This window comes from Colias eurytheme, chromosome 9 (assembly GCF_061535395.1).
Source record: "Colias eurytheme isolate Ceu_HAF_F1 chromosome 9, ilColEury1 Martin Lab GWU primary, whole genome shotgun sequence".
In the NCBI taxonomy this organism is placed as follows: Eukaryota; Metazoa; Arthropoda; class Insecta; order Lepidoptera; family Pieridae; genus Colias; species Colias eurytheme.
Window position 1 is genome coordinate 8519259 of NC_142988.1, and position 23546 is coordinate 8542804.

At 33.6% G+C, this 23546-nt stretch overlaps 1 protein-coding gene across 1 annotated transcript in view; it reads right to left on the minus strand.

Annotated features, from left to right (window-relative positions):
* Positions 1 to 23546, minus strand: part of rut (adenylate cyclase rutabaga) — an 88306-nt gene that overhangs the window by 29882 nt on the left and 34878 nt on the right. The window contains exons 4-7 of the mRNA XM_090105654.1: positions 21956 to 22105; positions 20764 to 20882; positions 5880 to 5991; positions 4412 to 4539 (exon numbers count right to left, since the gene is read on the minus strand). Coding sequence (XP_089961780.1) covers positions 4412 to 4539; positions 5880 to 5991; positions 20764 to 20882; positions 21956 to 22105 — 509 coding nt within the window. The remainder of the gene's footprint in view (positions 1 to 4411; positions 4540 to 5879; positions 5992 to 20763; positions 20883 to 21955; positions 22106 to 23546) is intronic.

Below are 23546 nucleotides of genomic sequence, written 5' to 3' on the forward strand. Positions count from 1 at the left end.
AATCTAGCTCGTAGTTTAATTGATTTCTCTCTTATTAGCAAGTTTGAATGGCATACAGCTATAAATCGTCAAGTTTGAAATCGCAACTGAGTCTATCCAGCGCACTGCCTAGCTACCTTCGAAATTGCTTTTCACATTTACGTAACAGTATTGAAGCCGTACTGTTATTCTCTTTTAGCAATTTCCAAGGCATGTTGAGCGACACAATTGGTACAATGTAAGGAATTGCATACGTTGAAATATGCTATTTATTGGAAGTTTAAATGGAAAAGTAGCGCGAGATTGTACTAGGTGCAATCCTGCATAATCTATTTTTGGTTTTAAAATGTTATAATAATTCACTTTTCTCATCATCCCTCCAGATCTTAGTTCGTCACTTAACCACATGTTTAATCTTCTAACAATATATATCACATACTCTTTGGATAAAAATTATCTGCAACACGATCACCCTCCTTGACCTGTGTCATCCACTTAATGGGGAACTTTATATTATCCCCTTAGCCTTAAGTTTGTCGTAAAGCTGATTCTTGTACAAAAACTATAACAAAGATAACTAAAAACATCTCTTTGGAATACTGTCGTTAATTCTGTACCACATTTATAAAACTTAGCCGATCTAACATAGTATCAAAGCAATCTTTACAGCTACACTATCTGTAATTCCCAGCAAACCTTTTAAAGATCAATATCGTACCGCAATCACTAACGAATCACACTTTCATTTATCTAAGAATCAACGTAATCCCGTTGAGCCTGCAACCCGTCCCGCTGACCTACAAACGAACCCTCGATAATATTTATAGTGAGGGTTTGTGCACTTCGTTACACTGCACACGCATTTGCGACCTTAATTAATTTCAAGCTGACACGTACTGTAGATCGGAGCTGTATTTTTTTAAAACAGATACACTTTCATGTGATAGATAACGATTTACTTTTTTAAATAGGGTTATAATATTTTATATTGCTTTGCATGGCAGGTTAGATATTGATATTGTCATTAATAATAGATTTCATACAATATTGCTTAGCTTAAAAATCATAAGTGTATGTACACATTACATAATGCATTTTATAAACATAATACATCGATCCAAACGTCTGAAATAGAATAAATGTCCTTGGAAGCAAGTGAAGCCAAGTTGTAAATACACAATTGAGTCGTGAATAAATGGCGAAATAGACTGGAACAATGCAAACATAAAAGTTGTTCGTTCAGGCTACATAATAGAATAATCCTAACCACCAAGTTTAAATAACGTTGTCGTACTAAGATAACAGAATAATGTATGAAACATAATAATTAATATTGTTATGTGTATACTACACGAGTTAACACTAATGTTTCATTTGATACCATTTTAACAAAGAAAAAGCTGTAATTAAAATATACTTAAGCATTTCTATTTCTGAACATGTGCTCCCAATTATTAAGCTCGTAAACCTTTACAATAATGTTGGATGCTTTTGATTCTATACAAGTATCTAATGAGTTGTTAGGGACGAAGTGCGTGTAATTTGCTCCAAATTGTGTACGACACGCAAAGGTTTTACGATCTGCCCTCCCTATATCCGCATTCTGTTTCTTGTTAACTTCAATCGCTGACGTGTTTATTTTAGTACCCACAAACAGTAGTTGAACAAACGGAAGATAACATTTGTTAGAAAATAACTTAAAGATAATAAAAACGCTAATTAAAAACACATGAGTTGTATTCGAGTAAACGTACATTAGAAAGACCTCATAGATGCTGCTTTTTTATAGTTTTTTTTTTCAGGTAATTAAGAAATAGCGAAATAAAAAAAAATATTGAAGGAAATTAATTTCACGCTGAATTCACCGAAATTAAGTTGCAGTAAAGCTCATATTGCGATAAACTGAAAATTCGACAAAATTCCCATAATATCTGAACTAAGTAATACAGTGAATCGTCGAAAAAAATATTTCTGGAATCTATATAATTGTATGTTGGTAACTAATCAATTAAGATAAGTATCATCATCTATATTAAGCCCAAAACTTATACAATTTAATGTATTGGATTGGAACATTATTTGTAGGTTTTCTATTGTATACAGTACCATTAACCTAATTAGCGATTACCTGAATTGGGATACATGATACCAACGCGGCTAAATTATAATTAGTTAAGTGTGATATTATTAGATACATATTTGGTAAAGTATTAGTTACATCACACTCGAACTTCTTCAAAAATCTAATCAATTAAGATAACAAGGTCACACATCACAGAACAACTAGCTTTTTTATGCGTTTAATCTTTTTATTATCGCGAGAAAATTGTTGAAACTTTTAATCTTAAAATCACAACAAAACCTATATTTCATGCTTATATCTTCTAACTTTTTCTATCTTCTTTAATCTTCTATCTTCGCATGTTATGAATGACTTAGAAAAATTTGTCTCAGCTAAAATCTAGGCGACTGAAAAGGACACTATAGTAATAAGCAAAGAGGTGATGTTATTTTCACAAACAAAACCACAGCGCGGTATTCGTGGCAAACGGTACTTGTAACAATCGCAGACATCTTTACAATCATGTAAACTGCAAGTACATTTGAGATCTTTGTATGAAAGCCATTTAGACGGAACATTGTACAACTATTCATAGATATGAAACAACGAGTCTTTTAATTAAGTTTCTCTTTGATGACGATTTGCGATGTTGTGACAGAAATTGGCGGATGTATTGCAACGAGTTTTACATTCAGAAATCGAATATTTATATTGTTATCAAATATCGTTTTCACTGGTATAAATACTAAGAGCGTATACGCACTATGCGGGTAGCCGCATTGCGGGTAGCCGTCCGGCTGACCGCAAGCACAATTATGTACGTAATATTCATTTCTATGCGCACTGCGATGCGGCTACCGCAACCGCACAGTGCGCATAGAAATGAATATTACGTACATAATGGCGCCGTTTCATTAGTCGTTAACTCGTTCGTTATACAGCATACGGGGAGTCCCCGCAGGCGAGATAACAACCAATGAAAACAAGTTCCCCGCATGCTTAATACCGACCGTGATATCGACCAATGAAATTCATCGGTCAAGGTCGGTACAGCTTGCGGGTCTTAAGTCAAATACTTTTTCATTATTCAATTTCATTCGTGAGTGCTTGTTGGATTATAAAGACGCTGCACAAAATGGCTGATCGCTTTACGGATTCGCAAATGTTGAATCTCGTGGAAATCTATCGAGATTATGATTGTTTTACGTAAAATGGAGGTTCTCCCTACACCCCGCATGCGGGCCCTATCGACTAATGAAAACGGTTCCCCGAATGCTGGCCCTGTGGCACGCGTTCCAGAAATCTCTCGCACCCCGCATGCGGGCCCTATCGACTAATGAAACTGCGCCATAATTGTGCTTGCGGTCAGCCGGACGGCTACCCGCAATGCGGTTACCCGCATAATGCGTATACGCTCTAATACCCATAACCTGTAATAATAAAAAGTAAAAGAACTAAAACCCAACTACGACAAAAAACGACGCTGAAAAAGTATAAAACAAGATTTTCAGAATTCCACTATGTAGAGATAAATTTTCATGTTTGGAAAGGCGTAGTCACACGTAGTCAAAGTGCTACGGTATGATATATGTAACGTGAAACCGTGAACCTTTCCAAACATGAAAATTTATCTCTACATAGTGGAATTCTGAAAATCTTGTTTTATACTTTTTCAGCGTCGTTTTTTGTCGTAGTTGGGTTTTAGTTCTTTTACTTTTTATTATTTGTACTATTTTGGTGTTAAAGTGTATTTGTGGCGCATAATATTGACAAAAGTTAAATTGATGAACTAATAAAGAAGCTATGAACGAAAAGATGTGAATTATATGCAATCAGCCCATGAATACAGGTAAAGTCACAAGCAAATGCTAGTAATATATATATATTCAAAATGTGCAAGTAAAAAGCTTTCAAATGATACCAAACACGGCATATTTATCTTAACTTTATTTTTTTACTATGTATGTTTTGTCCGCTAGATGGCGCCACATTAGATTTTGTGAAACCCCATATAGCCTATAACCAGCGGACAATTAAGACGCTTCTAATGATATGTCATTTGTCGAATTCTGATAAGTAGTTTAGAAGTTACGAGGGAACAGATGAACATACATACATACATACATACATACATACATAGCCTGTCAAAATCATAACCCTCCTTTTGCTTTGCCGTAGTCGGGTAAAAACAGGATTTAAATAACATCTGAACAAAGTACCTGATAGACAAAAATTGCCACTTTACGTGTTTGTTCCACCCTTCTATCATTCTAACAATTTAAATAATGCAATCACGTTTTTACCAAATTATACCAAAACGTGCGACATTACAAGTAATTGCTGAACACAATTCAATAAAACTCTACTCACGCGATAGCATCGATCATGTCGAGTCCCATTTCAACGGTGCACCGCGCGTGGTCGGAGCGCGGCTCGGGCAGCCCGGACACGCAGTAGTAGCAGTCGCCCAGGATCTTGATCCGGAGGCAGTGGTTATCCTGGATAACCCTTCAGTTAATTATTAAAGGCAAGCCATAATCATTTGCTTTGAATTAATTTTAATTGATGGTAACTCCAAGGATAAATAAAATAAGATACAGATTTGGCAAGTTTATTGGGCATGAAGTGGGGAGGTATAGATGTACATGCATAAGTAGATATGGAGGAAGGCTGTAATTGAAAGTAAAAAAGACAGTTCTAAAGGTTCATTCAAATCATCTTAATTGAAGTCAACCCATAATAGTGAACGGAGCTAAATAGAAATAGGTATGTAGAAGACGCTTTGAGACTGCTTTTCGAATCTTTGATAAATGTTATGACGATTCAAAGTGCTTCTTCTAATTGAATAAATAAATGTTTGAGTTTAGTTTGAAATTGTAGACCAAAGAGGGCAATGGCTAACCTGTGCAATACCGTTGTGTCTTTCTTTTTATTGAATACAATTACGATACGTATATTGGTAAGTTAAAAAGAACATGGCTTCTGCTCCTTCAACATGCCTTCACTTCACCTTTAGAACCTTGTAATTTCATTATCAACAAAAATGCTTAACAAAAAGACGACGATCAATAAAATCACGGATATAAATGGATACGTTGAGAAGTTGAAAGTCAAATGAGACATTCAACTTCCAAGACCCTGCGTCAATTAATTTCATTCGAAATAACAACAACTATTAAAAAAGGGTGTCGGACATTTAAAATTTACGGTTAAGATGTTAAAATTACACTAAAAGCGAAAGTAAAAAGCAAAGTATTAACTCGTTTAATGCATAATTTGCCTTGTTAGATAAAAATTCTATACCTATCTGTAAAATGCAGTGCTGAATATTCTGTCTCTCCACGTATTTTCGTAAAATTCCATGCGATCCAATTCAACCACGTTTCCTAGATTTCGTCCGCAAACCAATCGCGTATAAAAAGTTAGAAGAAATCATACCACCGTACTGATGCGATACTTTTCGTGATTTTGAGTGACTTGCCCATTTGTTACAATGATTATAAAAATAGAACAAGAAAATGACCAAGCTATAATTATGATTATCAACATGGGTAACAAACATAAAATATTTAAGTTACTAGGAGATGGAGATACAATAGAATTCGATAGTTAGAGCACAGAGAGAGTTCAGACAGATGTGAGTGTAAAGTTTAATTCAGACTTCCGTTCCGTTTGATTGAGCACAAATAGCAAAACAAACAATCGATACATACCAATACTGTAAATACTGGCTCTAAATCAACCTAACAACTGATCTTGAGCACAAATCACGTACTACATCCATTCGTATACTCGCATTTCTTAAACATTTTCACATTTTTCAATAGAAAATACATACATTAGCCAATTGATCAAATCTGCCAAACAGCTCGTTGAGCAACCGGACCAACTCCTGAGCACTGCACTGCGACGCGAGGACCGTGAAGCCCACGATGTCCGCGAACAGAATGCTGAAACGAATACTTTATTGTCAATCTTTCTCTAGTTACCTTATGATACATTTATATTTGGAAATACTTTCTTAATGGAAGGCTCATATATTTTGTAGTTCACCTGACGGAACTCTTGTTGAAGGAAAGTTTGCGCAGACAAAGATTAAACTAAAAGTACCTTAACTCTAAGAGGTCAGGTAAATAGGGGACTGAACCAACTTTTGGAACTACGAGAGTTTAGAAATAACTAATATATACTTTTTCCCAGTAACACATTATGCTACATCTACAGTAGCATTTTCTCTTATTTTTAACTTTAACCATAACTATTTAATGTTCCTTTAAAATATGTTTTGTACAATTAAGCGCGTCACACACGGTGAAGATACTATAATATTTTATCTTAAGATACTGTAATATTTTATATTACAGTATCTTAAGGTATCCGGTATCAGCGTTCTGACCATCATTTTTCTTTTTGTCATTGCGTACTAAGACCCCTGTAGAACCGCCATCCTGTTACAAATGACCCACAAAAAATGATGGTCAGAACGCTGATACCGGATACCTTAAGATACTGCAATATAAAATAATATTACAGTATCAGATAAAATATTATAGTATCTTCACCGTGTGTGACGCACTTTACTCTGTTTACCCTAAATCCCAAATTAATCATCCTGTAAACCAAACGATAATGATCCTGTTTCCATTGTTTCTAGTCCTCACCTGGAACACACCAGAAAGCCCGCCATTAGCGGTAACGAGGACATAATTAAGAGATTATGCAATACCTATTACGTTTAAGTACACACAGCGTTTTAATAAGGGTAACAAATCAAATTATACGAGCGGTGTCACGTATTCCATTGTAATTTGTAATACTAATTTATTCATAAATATATCAATTTCTTGATAAAAGTGCTTTTCTGGGATTTCATCAATTTCTGGTTAATTTTAATTGGATACATTTACATTTATTTCTTTTGCATAGTTCTTTTTCTCGATAATAATTCATAACATTCAAAGCGTTACATTCTAATAAAATATTTTACGTAACATCAAAAAAAGACACGTATTTCTAAGGCTGTTCCATTGTTTTAACTTTCTTTAGAAGGAAAGAAACTTTACAAGTCCTTCTATTATTTGAAATGCAATTGTTATGTTGGTGGTAGGCCTATAACGAGCCGATAGGTATAGGTGAATGTTTGTAATAGAACGTTGGTTCAATCGTTGTATACAGTACTTACTCTGTTCTAAATATTTCTAGAAAATTGTAACTGACCTCTCCATCAAAACGGGTTACCTATGCATCGAGGTATAAAAGGCACGGGGATATCTGCCCAATAAATGTAACTGCCTCTATAAAAGTACGTATGACATTGTTTCAATGTTAATCGCCCTCGTAAATAGATGTAACCGTTGTTGAAGCCTTTAGCAGGAGTTAGTGACGCCAAAGGTCGGTGCATTGTTATCAATGTCATGGATGAAATACAACCTCACTTTGTTTCAGGCTGTTTGATCGGTCGAATACGGGTTAACTGATAAATGTGATAAATGTCAAAGTTATAATGCCACTTGCGTAAAAGCTTTGTAAATACGGGTCTGAAAAATAATGAATCGAGTTGGCCCTATAAACTTCTTTAGGTTATATCTGGACTTCTAATGTCTGTTATTATTGTGTACAATCAAAGCAAACAGGAATAAGCTAGATCTAAAGCAGTTTATTAATAAAACTCATATTTCATATTTTGATATACCATAAATCTCATAAAGGTTAACATAGCAATTTATTTAATTATGTTAGCATAAATCTTTAATATGTCTTCCTGATTATATATTCCATCTTCTATTAAGAAGTATAATTATAGTTTTAATATTTTGTACGTCATTTTATACCTAATAGTTTCATTTAAAGATAATAAGAATTATTATCTCAATTTCAGCATCATCTCAAAGCAAACAATAACCAAACATGACACACGATCTAACTTCTTTGTTCATATACCCTCATAAAACAATTACATAAGTGTCAGAACTAATTCCGAAGATAATAGTGTTTTATGTCAGTTCCAATCAGGCTCGACCGTGGAACACCCGCGTCGAGCTGTGAAATGATAACAGGATTTGCCCGACTCCGGAAAATAACCCTTTCACCACGAAATAATAATTACCATTTGATATATTGAGCATTTACTGAATTGTACACTTGAACAATGCCGCTTTTATAATAAATAGATTTCGTTTGTAGGTCCTTTTTTCAGAGGACTTTTATACTGAATATGATTATTATTTATCATACTTATCTTAAAGGTAGGTAATTTACTAGTTAATGACCATTGACCAGTTTTAGATAAGGATTTCTGTTGTGGAATTATTGTTCCCTTTCCATAACAACAAAACCCATTATAAGGACATCAACAATGAATACATCCTACTCGATATTCCTCCTTCAACGACTGAAGGCAAATAAATCTATTTCGATAACAAAAACTCCCATTATTTTTAGAGTCCTTGGCGTATAATAAAATAACAAAACAATTAACTGTATGGTAAAAACAGATATTAATTATTGACCTTTGATATATAAACATTTTAGCGTATTTTGTTTGTGAACATTGACGTGTTTTTACAATCAAATTGGACGCGCTGTCAAGGCCGAGAGCGGATACGTCAACAAACAAAGGAGACGTATGAATAATTTTACTGCTATTTTCGGCTCACTATAATCAATTATTGTAAGTTACGTACACTATAATCTATTATATTCTAAGATAATCCTTCTCTGTATTGTTTTGTGTAATACAGTTATGACATTTACATATTTAAACTATAGGTACTATAATTTAAGGGGATTAAGAACAATTTCGACAAATATGATTAAACTTATTCTATTCCAATAATTTTCAGTATTTTAAGTATTTTATCTACCTATATTTGAATTGTACTTATCTCCGAGTATAGAGTACACATTATAAAATAGAAGATATTTAGGGCGAGTTGTTCATCTTAAGATCCCTTAATCTTTACGACGCCCGTAAACTGCTCACACAGAACATGTTATTGGCAACGCGAGTTCCAATATTAATTTCAAGCCTTCCTTAGTGAGCTCAAAGCATGAAGTGAATCCTTTGAAGGAAGTATCCTTATTGCAGCTTTAAGATTGTTCTCTACATGTCTTCAAGATCCTTCTGAGAAACCGCATTAATTACAATGCTGTTGCTGTAAAGCGGATGATGTAACTAAATCTTGAGGGCCTAATTCTCTAATGAGGGCCGAAATGATCCGTATATACCAACTACTATCGAATAAGGAAGATAAATAACATCAATAGTAAAATAACGCATTGATGAATAAATTTGTGATAGGTATATTTATTTGGGCGTGAAGTTGTGACCTTTAGGTCTTTTTATCTTTTATATTATTTCCCTTGTGTGTACGAAGGAAAAACAATGTGGGTAATTGCTCCGTGTATTGTATCTCTGACACCGCTTACGCATGAATCTAATTGCTTTTCTATTTGATTATAAATGAGCATTATAAATTTAGAAATAAACTAGGTACATATTTTAAATTGGCTTTTTAAATCCCCTGCAAAAGATTCAAAACACATCCAAATACTAAGCAATTTTATACCCAGCGGTACGGGTTGCAAATGCAGAATCTACCCAGTCATAATTACGGGGAGGCAGACAGACAATCCCATCAGCCAAATATCCGTTTAGCCTAAAAGGATCAAGCGCGGTAATAGACTTCCTGCGGCGTGACGTCACACCATCGCCTGAACATCACAATACAAACGTGCTTGGAATGTTGGCTAGCGACTTTATAGCGACCATTTACATTTTTACATCTCATTTGTTCTTATCAAAACGAAAACACTCTTTGATGTTTCGAGAATCGTATATCGTGTATCTTGATTGCGCATTTCTTTGTTAGATTTCGGACATTGCTAGAAAGTTTCCTTTGTTATATTAGCTGTTGTGATAAGTTCCTAGACGAAAAAATATATTGAACATCTCAGCATTCTGTTGATACTTTTTCTTATTACAGTTACCGAACAATTCTTCTTTGGCAAAAAACTAGAACCAAAACTAATAACATAAAATTACTAGTGATGAGAAAAAATTGCACCTAACGATATTTGGAATACACATAATAAACGAAATGTAAAATTAAAGGTACATACTTTTAAAACTATTCACATAAATCTAGTTCTGTTTAAATTTCCAGTTGATGCCGCTACGCATAACAATTATATGTTAATTTTACGACCTATAATGTAGATGTGCGAACACTGTACAAAATCAAATGCACTATCCAACTAATAAAATTCAATTTAAATCCGTGAGAGGACAAATATTTATGCTAGGTAATGGGTAATTTGCACTTGACCATTCAATTAGAATCCCATCAACCCGTAACTATTTATCTAGCGAAACCCGACTGATAACTAAGCTTAATTGAAATTTAAACTAAATATATTTCCAATAGACGCTGAACTAACATTAGATTAAGTTACACGCACGTTACCGCTAATAAATGATTCCTTTGATATCTTATAAGCTTGTAATGATAGAGCCGTCGTATAAATTCTAAATACACTTGATACGCCTTTATAATAAATTCATTATTCATTACACGAGTAATTTTCATAGATAGGTATTTCTCATTTGCATATTACGAGTTCATTACTTACAACCGTATTAGTACAATTACCTTTGGTATGTGTTTTAATATTGTTTTTGTCATGTCTGAACTTCATGAAACGTTTTTAAAATATGTTTTGTTATCTATCCGTCTGCGTATCTTTTTTATCTGTAGACATAAATAATAATCTTCTTTTAATAGTTTCAATATAAAATCCGTAGCATGTTTTTTCTCAGAGGGTGAGGAAGTGAGCGTGACGACGGAGGAAGGGTATTGCACTCACATTTCTCGTCCTTTATGAAATTTTAATGCATTTATTCTTATATCGTACCTATGAGATATAATTTTAATGGGTTCTACATAAAATAACATACGTGATGGAATATATGTGCAAAGCAATTTTACCCCTTAATTAAAATTGGAATGGAAAAATAACAAGAATTTACGCCTGCAGAACAGATAATAAATTAGAATAATCTTGTTTTTTGGAGCTAAATGCCTCCTCACGTTTGTTCTTAACCCGGCGTCATTGAGGTTGGGTCAAAATGACCCGGCTTCTTTATAATTTACAATATCTTTGTAATTACGTGCATGATTGTGCTGTTCTTTGTAGTAGCTGGAGCTAATAATGTACATTAAACGTTTTGGAAGTGAAATTCTTTCGACGTCGAGTGTACTGGGAGCTACAAGCGTGTATTTCCGAAAAAGGTAAATATGACCCATCCTCACAATTGATGTAACAATTTCGCGCCATGGCTAAGTTATCGATTTTTACTGTTGTGTATGATTTCTTGGTGTCTGCAAACATTTTTTTTGCTTGTTTCAGTGAATTTAATGTTTTTGTTTGTCCGACAGGTACTTATTATAAAATAGGTACTATAAACGGATAGAATAGAAAATATCACGTATGATGGCGGGTTTAGACTCTTGTCTGACTCAGACTTACCTTATTATGATGATGAAGTAGAAGAAGAGGATCATGTAAGAGTGCGGAGTGTGAATCAATCGGAGAAAAGCGAAAACCCGAATTCAATACCTTTTACAATAAAACTAAATATGGGGTTGACGTCGCTGATAATCTTTGCGCCTCCTATGATGTGAGTCGTAACTCCAAAAGTTGGCCCCTGACAATTTTTATGCCATGTTGGACACACAGGAATTAATGCGCTTATAATACGTCACATAAATAAAAACAAACCAAACGATAAACGACGTAATTTTTTGAAAAACTTAGGTCTTGCTCTGGTCTTAGAACATTTGAAAATTCGCCAGGAATTGATCGATAGCAATGACAAATGGGCAAAATAATCAGATAATTTATTGGTGGATCATCAGAGGAGCCACCTGCAGTTCCCGCAAAAGATGTTAAGTGTGTCCGGAAATAAAAATAGTAAAACAAAACATTTTTGTCAAGCTTGCCCTAAATTTATTTGTCCTGAACGCATCATGGCTTTCTGTATTGATTTCATCTACAACGAAGATTCTAATTAGCTTTGTTAAAGTTTTTTTCTAATATATTTAGACTTAAGTTTATAAAAATTCTATTTGTAACCAAAATTACTGGTTATTAGCGTAGTAATGACATGAAAACGTAAGAGGTCTATATTTTGTTCCTATTTTTATGAGTTTATGTCAAAGTTGATTAAAGTGAATAAAACGTTGGTTAATTATTATTTTTATTTTATATTATCAAAACCAGAATACCTATAACCTATAATAATAACACAGAAAACTAATTTTCTTAAAAAGTTTAAAAATAACAACTATAATATATATGGGTAATATTGACCCACCTCAACGTTCGCGTATCTGTTTTCTACCACAATGACGCCGGGTTAATATCGCTTCATCCGTTCCAAAAATAATGCCGAAAAATAGAAAGATAGATCTCCAGAAAAAAATGTTTCAAAAGGTATTGTATACAAAACTTAATCACTCGAGTAAACATTCATATTAATTATTAATCATAATAAGTATATACATAACACTATATACAGCAGAAATACCTCGATTTAATCTATATGTATAGTTGTATTCATAATAATGTAGATGTAGTCATAATGATAAGGTCTACATCATTATCTCTGTACAAAGTGATTGTAATATTAACAATTACCTCCAACCGTTCATTTGTTTGACCGATACTGGTTTGTGTTAGTTGTGTTAACATAGGTGTGGCTACAAATGTTTATTGCTAATGTATTTAAATAATACAAGGACTGTTTAAATGACATCATCGAGGAATACTAGATACACAATCGAATTAAAATATTAAATTAAACCCTGGGATATTGCCACACTAAAAACGCAACTGTAAAACATATCATAAGAAAACATCTATCACATTAAGAATAAATACATCTTCCTTGACAATTTGTTATTCAATCCCGTTTCCCTAATCCATTGAGGAAGGGTTACGCAACCGCAAATGTTCGCGGTCAACCATGAGCTATCTTATCCCTTAACACAATCCTTATAAGTCTTACAACCTTTCTATCCGTGCAAACAATACAAAAAATAAACTTTCATAGCACAAAATGTAATGCACGTATACTTAGGTTATGTGTAGCAGATACTGCCGTAATGATGAACACACACGCCACTAAATCAATACAAGATTTTTCATAGCAATATGAACTCAATTCACTGACGATGGAATTTAGGTACATTGTTAACGGAATTAACAACTCGATGTGACGAGACCGTCCTTAATTGGTATATCTTCCACATTATTTGCAACTTGAAGGGTATCTTTGGAAACACTATTTATAGCGTCGGAATTCAAACCAAACCAGATTGAGAAATCTCAACTATTTATCTAGCATAAAAGCTTCATATTCATATGCGTAAACATTAAAATTGACTAAAACAAGGTTGGTCCGAAGCCAATGAAATGTCAACTACTCCAAATTCTATTCTGGATATCAAGGAAATGTGGGCATTTTGCTATTTGACGAACTTCCAAATTTTTTGTGTACTTTAATAATCGGTACTTCATCATACAAATAGATCATTATTTAAACTGACTAGAATAAATAGCCGTGTGTATAGTTTAGGACAGCGTATTAATGTTCTATACATAAACAGAAGGCATAATAAGATTGGATCTTGCATTATGTAATTAATCTATTCCAGCTTGTGTACAATCTCATTAGATATAAAGTATGGCACTCGACACGACGCTCCGTCACTCAGTGGGTGTTGACATAATAGTTTGTCGTCTACAAATCAAAATATCCAAGGCTAAATAGCTCGTCCAAACATCACTGTTTATACTTTCTTTCATGAATTAAACGATATAAAACGTTATTAGGTTATGATTCGGTCCCGTGTCACCGTCTAGAATTTGCGGCGCCAGCAAAAAGGCACGTAAATACCGGCCTGTGTCATCTTAGAGCAGGCTCCAAGGAGATGTTCGTTTGCATAAATCGCGGACCTAAATCTGACTTCTGATATATATTGTATAGATCCCAGACATCCTATAGACAGATGTTGCCAACCAGTTTTGTGGTCCCCTTCCCCGCACCCCGGTAATTAAATATGGCATACAAAGAAAAAAATAAACATTTCCAAAACATGCCGCGTGGGGTATCAAATGAAAGAGCTTATTGAGTAGATCACGAATATATAGCATACTATAACATTTCTTACACTTTCTCTAAGATTTTTTAGAAAATTTACGAAAATGGTCCATTTTTGAGTTAACTTTAAACCACTATAGATTGAAAACTCATGAATATATTTTTTAAATTATTATTTTAAATAATTAACAATAGTCCATTGTTTACGATTCAATAGTTCGTACAGTGAAATAGTTGCATGGGGGAGTGGGGGGAGCATCCAAAGATGGCGAGTATATTTTCAAGTTTATGCCAAATCTAATCACACAGAGGCTGATTCAAGAATTTTCTGCCATATTTTTCATTCAGTCAAACACAAAGACAGTGCAGAGATAATTATTCTAAGCCCTGCCACCGATATTTTTGTATTAGGCCTTAATTCTGGCATAAACTTGAAAATATACTCGCCATCTTTGAATGCTCCCCCCACTCCCCCATGCAACTATTTCACTGTACGAACTATTGAATCGTAAACAATGGACTATTGTTAATTATTTAAAATAATAATTTAAAAAATATATTCATGAGTTTTCAATCTATAGTGGTTTAAAGTTAACTCAAAAATGGACCATTTTCGTAAATTTTCTAAAAAATCTTAGAGAAAGTGTAAGAAATGTTATAGTATGCTATATATTCGTGATCTACTCAATAAGCTCTTTCATTTGATACCCCACACGGCATGTTTTGGAAATGTTTATTTTTTTCTTTGTATGCCATATTTAATTATCGGGGTGCGGGGAAGGGGACCACAAAACTGGTTGGCAACATCTGTCTATAGGATGTCTGGGATCTATACAATATATATCAGAAGTCAGATTTAGGTCCGCGATTTATGCAAACGAACATCTCCTTGGAGCCCGGTCTATCTAACACGGGTCGTTGTGTAAGCAAGGATTACGTGAACATTGTTCTTGATCAGTCACATAAATGATTATTGTTAAAATATCCATGTAGATATTTAACCTATTCACTAGATAATGTACTATGTATATTTTTAATTTGCAACAGTAAAGGAATTTAAACATTATTTTGATGGCAAATTTAATCGTAAAATGAATTTACATTTATTTGAAGAATGTGGAGTATATTTTATCAAAGTCAACTGGTAGTTTTTCATATCGTATGAAACTATAGCAGAATGCTAACGACATACATGAAGGGTTGTTGATAAGCACGCTAGTACGCACCTGAAGCAACTTTACTTTTCAAAAAGCTTGTGGCACAAACATGATAAAAACGGAACTCGTATTTAATATGGAGTTGCGCATAAAAATAGACCGTAAATCTTTACGGCTTCACAACATAATCGTATTTAACACGTTAAGTAGAATACTATTTAGTCGTAAACGTTATAAAAATATTGATACAGTCGAAAGAGATATAAACAGGTTAGTTTTTTACATCTTAATAAAAAATTTAGAGCTTTAGATGTTATGGTTTTGATATTTCTGCTATAATAATTGACCTCCAACATGCAATGAATGGACCATTCTTTGAGAAAACATAGTGTGACAAAACTGACAATACCGCAACATACCAACCCAGAATTATAAACACACTGGACCATAGGAATTATAGCCCTCCATTCCATAGTAAACAGGTACTCGATATCCAACTACAAACTTCCAGCGGCGAGTGTATTTGAACCTTGTTTGAACTAATCAATTGGTCTGTAGACACCACAGAGCGGCTGAGTGGGCACAAGCACTATTGGAACAGGAACAAAGGATCGTCCTCTCCAACCGTCTGGTGGTGTCGACTCTCACAGTGGAAGGAACTACGAAATACCTTTAGTTATTGACCTGTCTGGGTCTTGTAATTTGAGTGTAAAATTAATTTTCCTGTTCGTTTTATAATACTGGGTGTATATGTATTTTTAGTATCATCTATTTATCTTTAACTTTTTACCTAACTCCGCTGTACTTATTTATTGTTTTTCACACAATCTGTTGGTTGCCTGGAAGATATTACTTGTTAGTAATAAGGCCGCCTTCTGTGTTGTATGTCCTAGCTTAAGTTTTTATTGTACCTACTATTGTTATTATTGCACCACAATAAAGTGTTTAAAATAAAATAAAATAAATAATACTGGACACACTAGAGATCGATCAAGTATTGACTTGACGTGATACGAAATTCCCGAAATATGTTATTTTACATTAAATTGAAACGAGGATAGGATGTATCTACAAACATACAAGTAAAAAATCTTCCCCAAATTATTATAGAAATCGACCAATGGTTAAAATAAATATCATTAAGATAACAACAGCATTCTATCAATTGTGACTAGTCATCCACCAACAAGATAAATATGCTATATACCCAAAGGGACAACTAATTAGTTTCATATACGCTTACTTCATACATTCCTCTCTCTGATTGTATCATTGAGTTAATATTAGCACAACAAAGTAAATATCCTGCTAAACGTATGTATCCGACGATATATCGAGTGTAGTTTTAATCCGTGTTAATTTATCCACCGCCTACTGCGTCTTGTACTTGATGCAATAAAAATTCCAATTGACTGTAACAGTTTTATATCGGAGAGTGTTTGATTGATCGTGATCATTATTGAAGCAATGAATTACAACTATAGGTGTTATAGGTACTACGTATTTAAATAGTTCTTTTTGTTTAACTTAGAGGTTGTTTAAAATACAATATTCGAAAGATGAAATCCCTCTAAGACGGTACAATACAAACGATCAATAATAATACTCATATACTTCATTGTTTGCTTTTTTTTAATTTTATGTGATTGTATTAAAGGTAATTGAAGATTTATGAACAATTTATTTGACTGCATTGAGGCATACCCAGAATCCAAATCGAAATTAATTACTTTCTATATAATCTATATCAAAGTTGCTCCCAATCTCACAATAAAATGTAATAAAAAAGACAATTTATTACTTGAATAAGTGTAAAAAGCTCAACGAAGCACATTCATTACGGCGCACTAAAGACACTTGGCGGATCTCGGGCACCGTCTCTCGTTGACAAATTCATGCAGTTCCAGTTTATTGCATAATTATTATGTAAGCAATTTGTTGGAAAAAATAAAAAGTATTTCGTTGTATTATACTGTTAGTTATGTAGCGTGTGATTTGGAATCTGAGTCAGTGTACAAATAAAGCTAATTAATTATGTATCGCTCAATTTTGGTCAAACTAGAGGACGTATTCATAAAAGTTAATTTTTGATTCGTCAAGTTCTTAGTATACAGACAAATTAAGTAGCCAAATTACAAAGTTTACGTTGATTACGAATAATTTCTGAGAAAGCCTCGAAAGATAAGAGCCCATATTGATAAACTTTTCAAATAAAAACATTGGACGAACTGAAAGAAATAGACATTAGCAGATCTTTAGTACGTAAATAGTTTTCGCGACTATAAACATCAAATAAAAGAATTTATAGCCACTTCCATTAATATGCTCCGAATTACAAGGGCGTTAGAGGCATAACATTAAATATTAATAGAAATAAAGCGTGTTATTACGTTAAGCCTCATTTTCGACTTTACCTCAAGTTGACATGTAACCTTCCTTGATGAGTGATACCAAGAGTGATACCTTTGTATGAAAGGTTAGTCTCAAATTAATGATTAACGCTTGAAATAAAGTTATTTGTTATTTTTGATATCACATTGTTAAAATATGTACTTTTAAAACAAGTATTGCACGAGCAAATGACATTTTGTAGTGCGATGGTTTTGCTTGAGAAGGTAAGTATAATCAGTAAACCTTCCAAATTATTATCAACGATTTTGAGAAAAATGAAGTAATGTAACGTCATCTTCCCGTGCAAAGAGCGTAACAATTATCGTCTACACAATTAAAGATGATTTTAAGAGAAGTTTAAATTTTAAATTTATTGTCTTTAATAAAAGTTTTGCAAACCATAAAATGAATACAATGAACCATCTTGTAAGTAACAAGTCTTATGATATGACATAAATTTATGAACTTTATACGAATAACAGCAGCAATATAAACTGCAGCTGTCTCATTTTCTTCTTGGATAAATTCAGGAAATTTCACGAAATGGGATACTTTTAGATGTACGTAGAAAAGATAACAGTTAAGCTGTTTCTTTGCTTTATAAAATCGTCTATATAATAATTGTTACTGCTATTTATATCGCTGTTTACGAACTCTAAACATTCGACTTCTGTCTATTTCAGTGTTCAAAAGACTGAAAACAAGACTAAAAGCCATGATTCGCCACCGGACACCATACCGTATTATTTTCACATACAACAGGAGCAATGTGTGAATATAATACACCAACATAAACACGCTGCACTTTGAACAACAGTAGTGAAACATTCCACATAACCGCAGGCCGGTAATTAGTACGCGATAAGGCATTAATCTTAACGAGCGGATCGTTTGGCTGCCGGTGATAATGTCAAACACATAAGCTCGAATAAAACGCTCGATGTGGACGTATTTACGCGTTTATGCGACTTTGCAGAGTTTTATAGTAAATGTCTTTCGACAAGGGGTTTGCAGAACTATAACGGAAAACGTAAAAAGATAAAGTTCTTAAAATAGACATGATGTATACGAAACATAGGGGATAAAGTCAGTGTAAAGTGACATATTATTTATAGGAGTTTTATAGTACATAGATGTCTTTCAACAAGGGGTTTGAAAAACTTACTAGTTTCTGTAATCAGAAAGTATAAAAGAGAATATGTTGAAATAGGCATGACTTCTGTGAAGTCTAGATATAAGTCATAGACATTAATAGCACATTATTTTATAAAATTTTCAATACTTTTTTTACATTTCGCTGAAGTATTGTTCGAATACCGCTGGCACGAACTGTTAAATAAGTGTCGATACTAAATGAAACCGAACGCCAAGATGTTAAAAGGAAACCAAACTTATTGCCAAGAAATTTTCTGCACCGCTTCTGATTTTCATTATTACGATATTTGCAATATGACAAATCTATTTATTTTAAATTGTATTTTATTAATTTGGTATACCTATCAGAGAGTCTTGCAGCTCTTTGCATATCTTCCTGGATCAGATCCACATTAAAGGACAGCATATTTTGGAGCGTCTATGTCTTCCATTCAACACAAATTTATTTATTAACGTGTGACATTTAGATCTCGTTCTTTCATTTATTTCCACTTTACACTTACTTCTTAGAGGTATATTTTCATAAATTAATCTAAATAGAATGGAGTACCTATCAATAATTTGTGAAACCGGCCATAAGTCTTTCCATTTACGAGTATATCTTTAATATAATTTTCTCGGCATGTGTAATAGAATCCATTATATCCCTACTTCATAGCGTTTTAGCACGATTACTTCAAACAAACTATATCTTACGCCTAAAGTATTTTCGCCGAGACAAGACCTTATAAATATGTCAGAGGAACGATCAATCTTAGGTGTATTAATCCCTAAGACCTGCCATTTGTCACAGTTTTCCAATATTGGTATTTACGAACGTCGCGCCGTTTATTCAGAAGCGAATATATTACAAGTTTTGAATTAAATATACTGGATTAATCAAAATATTGATCAATATGCCAATCTCGTAATTGTGAGTGACACAGCTATTAATTCCTTATTCTAATAGTAAACATAATAAACATTCTTATTTATTTTATTAGAAAATGTTTGTGTATCGTTGTCGAACATTATATGAATTATGGCTTGTATTGCCTTCAATCATACAACTTCTTTTGAGCTCAAAGAAAACTAACGACAAGATTGGATCACTGAAATACGATCACAATCCCAGTCACGTATTATACAGCCTTATCAATGGCAAAGAAATATGTCCGGTGCATTGAATATAGTATAGAATTGGACAGTAGCCAAAAGGGCTCCGATAGTGACAAGCAAATGTAAGTACTGCGTAATCGATAACGATTAACTTGTATCGATAACTTATATGGTGAAATATGAACGTCATTATGTGCATGTAGCCGCAACTGAAATAATCTTATCTTCGAATATTAAACGTGCATATAAATTATGTTATATAATTTTTGCGTATAGCAAGTAAGATTGCGAGCAGGACTTTGTGAAATATTTCTCTCTATTCGGCAAAAGTACTTTTAACTTTATTAACGTCATAAAGTACGCCGATGTACTTCATCCTCATATCGCCTTAAATTTAGGTCGCAACGTACAGTAACAAAGAATCATGTGGAATAATAAAAGCTAGAATCTTCTTCATTTCATATAATATATATTATATAGACTCGAAAGCGCGTTTCAACTGCATAATGGATTAAAAGGATCGGCGTTTACGAGAAAGTAAAATTTCATTTAGGTACATAAAGTAATTGAAAAAGATACAGTGCGGTAACATTGTTGAACTTACTTTTAACTACTTACTTATAACTGAAATAAATTAAGTACCTACGCCAATCTATGTGTATTCATTGTTTCAATCAGTCCTGGTTTAAAATCAGCCCAAGAATACGATTTTATAAGTCGCAGAGCATTACAAACATACAAAATATCAAAACACTCACCTAACTTGTTCATGCTTCTGTATGTAGATCTTGTGGAATTGCCCCTCGACCGGCGATATGATATCGTTCTTCATTTCCATAGCGACGTGCTGCGGTAACACCGATAGAAGCAACCTTTCCTGTTTACAAAACATTTTCAATTCATATCTATACTAATATTTTAAAGCTGAAGAGTTTGTTTGTTTGTTTGAACGCGCTAATCTCAAGAACAACTGATCCGATTTGAAGAATTCTTTCGGTGTTTAATAGCCCATTTCTCGAGGAAGGCTATAGGCTAAAAATCATACGCTAAGACCAACAGAAGTGTAACCTCGCGGGTGAAACCGCGGAGCACAGCTAGTTATTTCTAAAAATAAGGAAAATCTACCACGAATCCTGTTCACACCCACGTACTTACTATTTTTGTTTTAATATTCTTACAACTCTAGTGCATAAATTTAATTAAACTACGATTATGCTCCTCCACGAGGAAACCCACGGGTTCTATTCAGAGGAGAAATTTGCATTTTGAACAGCATGAAAAATACTATAGATAATCGTATTATTATTTTTTAAATCGCAGCGATTATTAAAACACTTTGGGCCCTTTGACCCAATTAGCTTCATTTTATTAATTAAAATTAATGTATGAAGTATTAAATAAACTCAATATGGTACAAAAAGTGACATAATATATTACACCTAGCCACATACATAAATGATAAGCCGAGGACCACGGAGCCGAGCCGTCGGCTTACTAAATTTATGATAAACACCGTAGATATTATCCCTTCATTTTATTTGTCTTTAGAAGGAAAACACTTTTATATTCAGGCAATATTAATAATTTCTGCAGATATACATAGAAACATTTCATATTTTGACGATCTTATTGGTGTTCTAGTTCCGACAATGATTACTACAATATTCTATTTTACATATTTTGGCAAGTCTAGATCCTCATTAACATATTATACAAATATGTTTTTGTTGCTAGCAGATACATATTATATATTATATCCTTGTAAAACATAATAACTTAAAAAAATACCCAATATGACACCCACGCGCTTACAATATTCTACACAGAAAACATCACAGAATAATAACTATAGCTACTAGTTTTGTTTTTTTTTTTTTAGCATTTAGACAACATTAACATCAGAACTCAACAGCTTTTTCCTCAGCAAATTTCGTTCCAACTAAGCCTTACCAATTTCTCATTCTCATCTTCCATGTCCAATCTGGCCGCTATACAGTTCCTCGTGTCCAGGAAGGCGCGTCTCTGAGCCGTCTCCATCAAGGAGTGCATCAGAGCTCCCACCACGTTCACACAGATGAAGACCACGACATTCCCCACCATCTGTGGGTAGTGAAATGGAATAAGTACAAATTCTTACATTATATTATGTTAGGCGCGAGAACTTTGGAAAGGCGTCGAGACGGCACGCCACGGTTGTGCCACGGTTGCGCCGCCTTTCCAAAGTTCTTTCATACAAAATGTAGAAGAAGGACGTGGTGCAAAACAGATTAAAGAGGTGCGCTTATGGCACGCCCGCGCCCGCGCCGCTTTTGTTTGACCCGCGCCTTAGGAACGTATGTAAATAGATTCGAATAGTGTTGAATGAAATGATTAGGGAATGTATGTATAAATAGTTGGAATCGATGAAAATTACAAAAAAACCTATAGGTGCCTACTCTATAAAAATATATGAATTTGTAAGAAAGAACAAAAGATATTACAAAGTTTTATTTTACTATTTTGACATTTTATAGTCCCCAACCCCCAATATATTGAAATTCTTAGCCCAGACTGCTTCCAGCATTAGAAAATGAAATTCATAAAACGTCATATTATGAAAATTCAACTTTTCAAGTAAATTTTACAGCACACCAGATGGAACAAAATGAAGATTCTAAATACATAGTTATAAACCGTCGTGTATATTTTTTCTGTATTTTAACGATTCAAAAGCTCTTCTAAACGAAGTCTAGTTGAATAAATAAATGTTTAAGTTCGAGTAAATGCTTATTGTTGAATTTGCTATTAATTTTTTACGAACATATCCTCTGCGTAATATTTATACCTCAAAGGTGACAATGATGTGTGAATTAGATCACAGCAACATGTGAAATCCGATTAAAATTCATAAAATGTTAATGAATTCCACAAATCTATCAATTTCCAAATCAATGATAGTTCCTAATAAATCTGTCTGCACACAGCACTCAACGGTATATCCTTCTGTGTACTGAAAGTCCAAATCCGGATTCACACCTCACTCGTAAGCCTCTTAACGTATTACATCAGGGTCAAGCACTACTGGACTAGACAGGGCTGATTTAGGTATTAGGTATTAAGACAGCATACATACGATGGTATGGTCCGAGTTATAAATCATGAATTATACAGTACCTTATCACTACAAAAATCGACATACTACAAATGGATGACTGCAAAAACTGTTTAAATACAAACTCAATCAATCAATGCTTTGCTAGAAATAACCTGTCAGAATGCAATATCGACTGTATTTGCTGACTGACACTTGCAATGGCAGCATTTTCACAGTACTGGCAAGTGGCATTACAGTGTTAAAATATTAGTCAATATTGATAATGTGTTTTCACATCTGAGCGAAATCTTACGACTTGAATATCTTCAAAAAAGACATGGCAAAGCATATATTTTATTTTTGTGTATTTGTGAATTTACATACTTGACGTAATAAGGTTCCGAATGGGTAAGAGAGGTCTGAGAAAATATCGAATGGCTCCTTTGCTGTGGTGTGTGCACAATATCA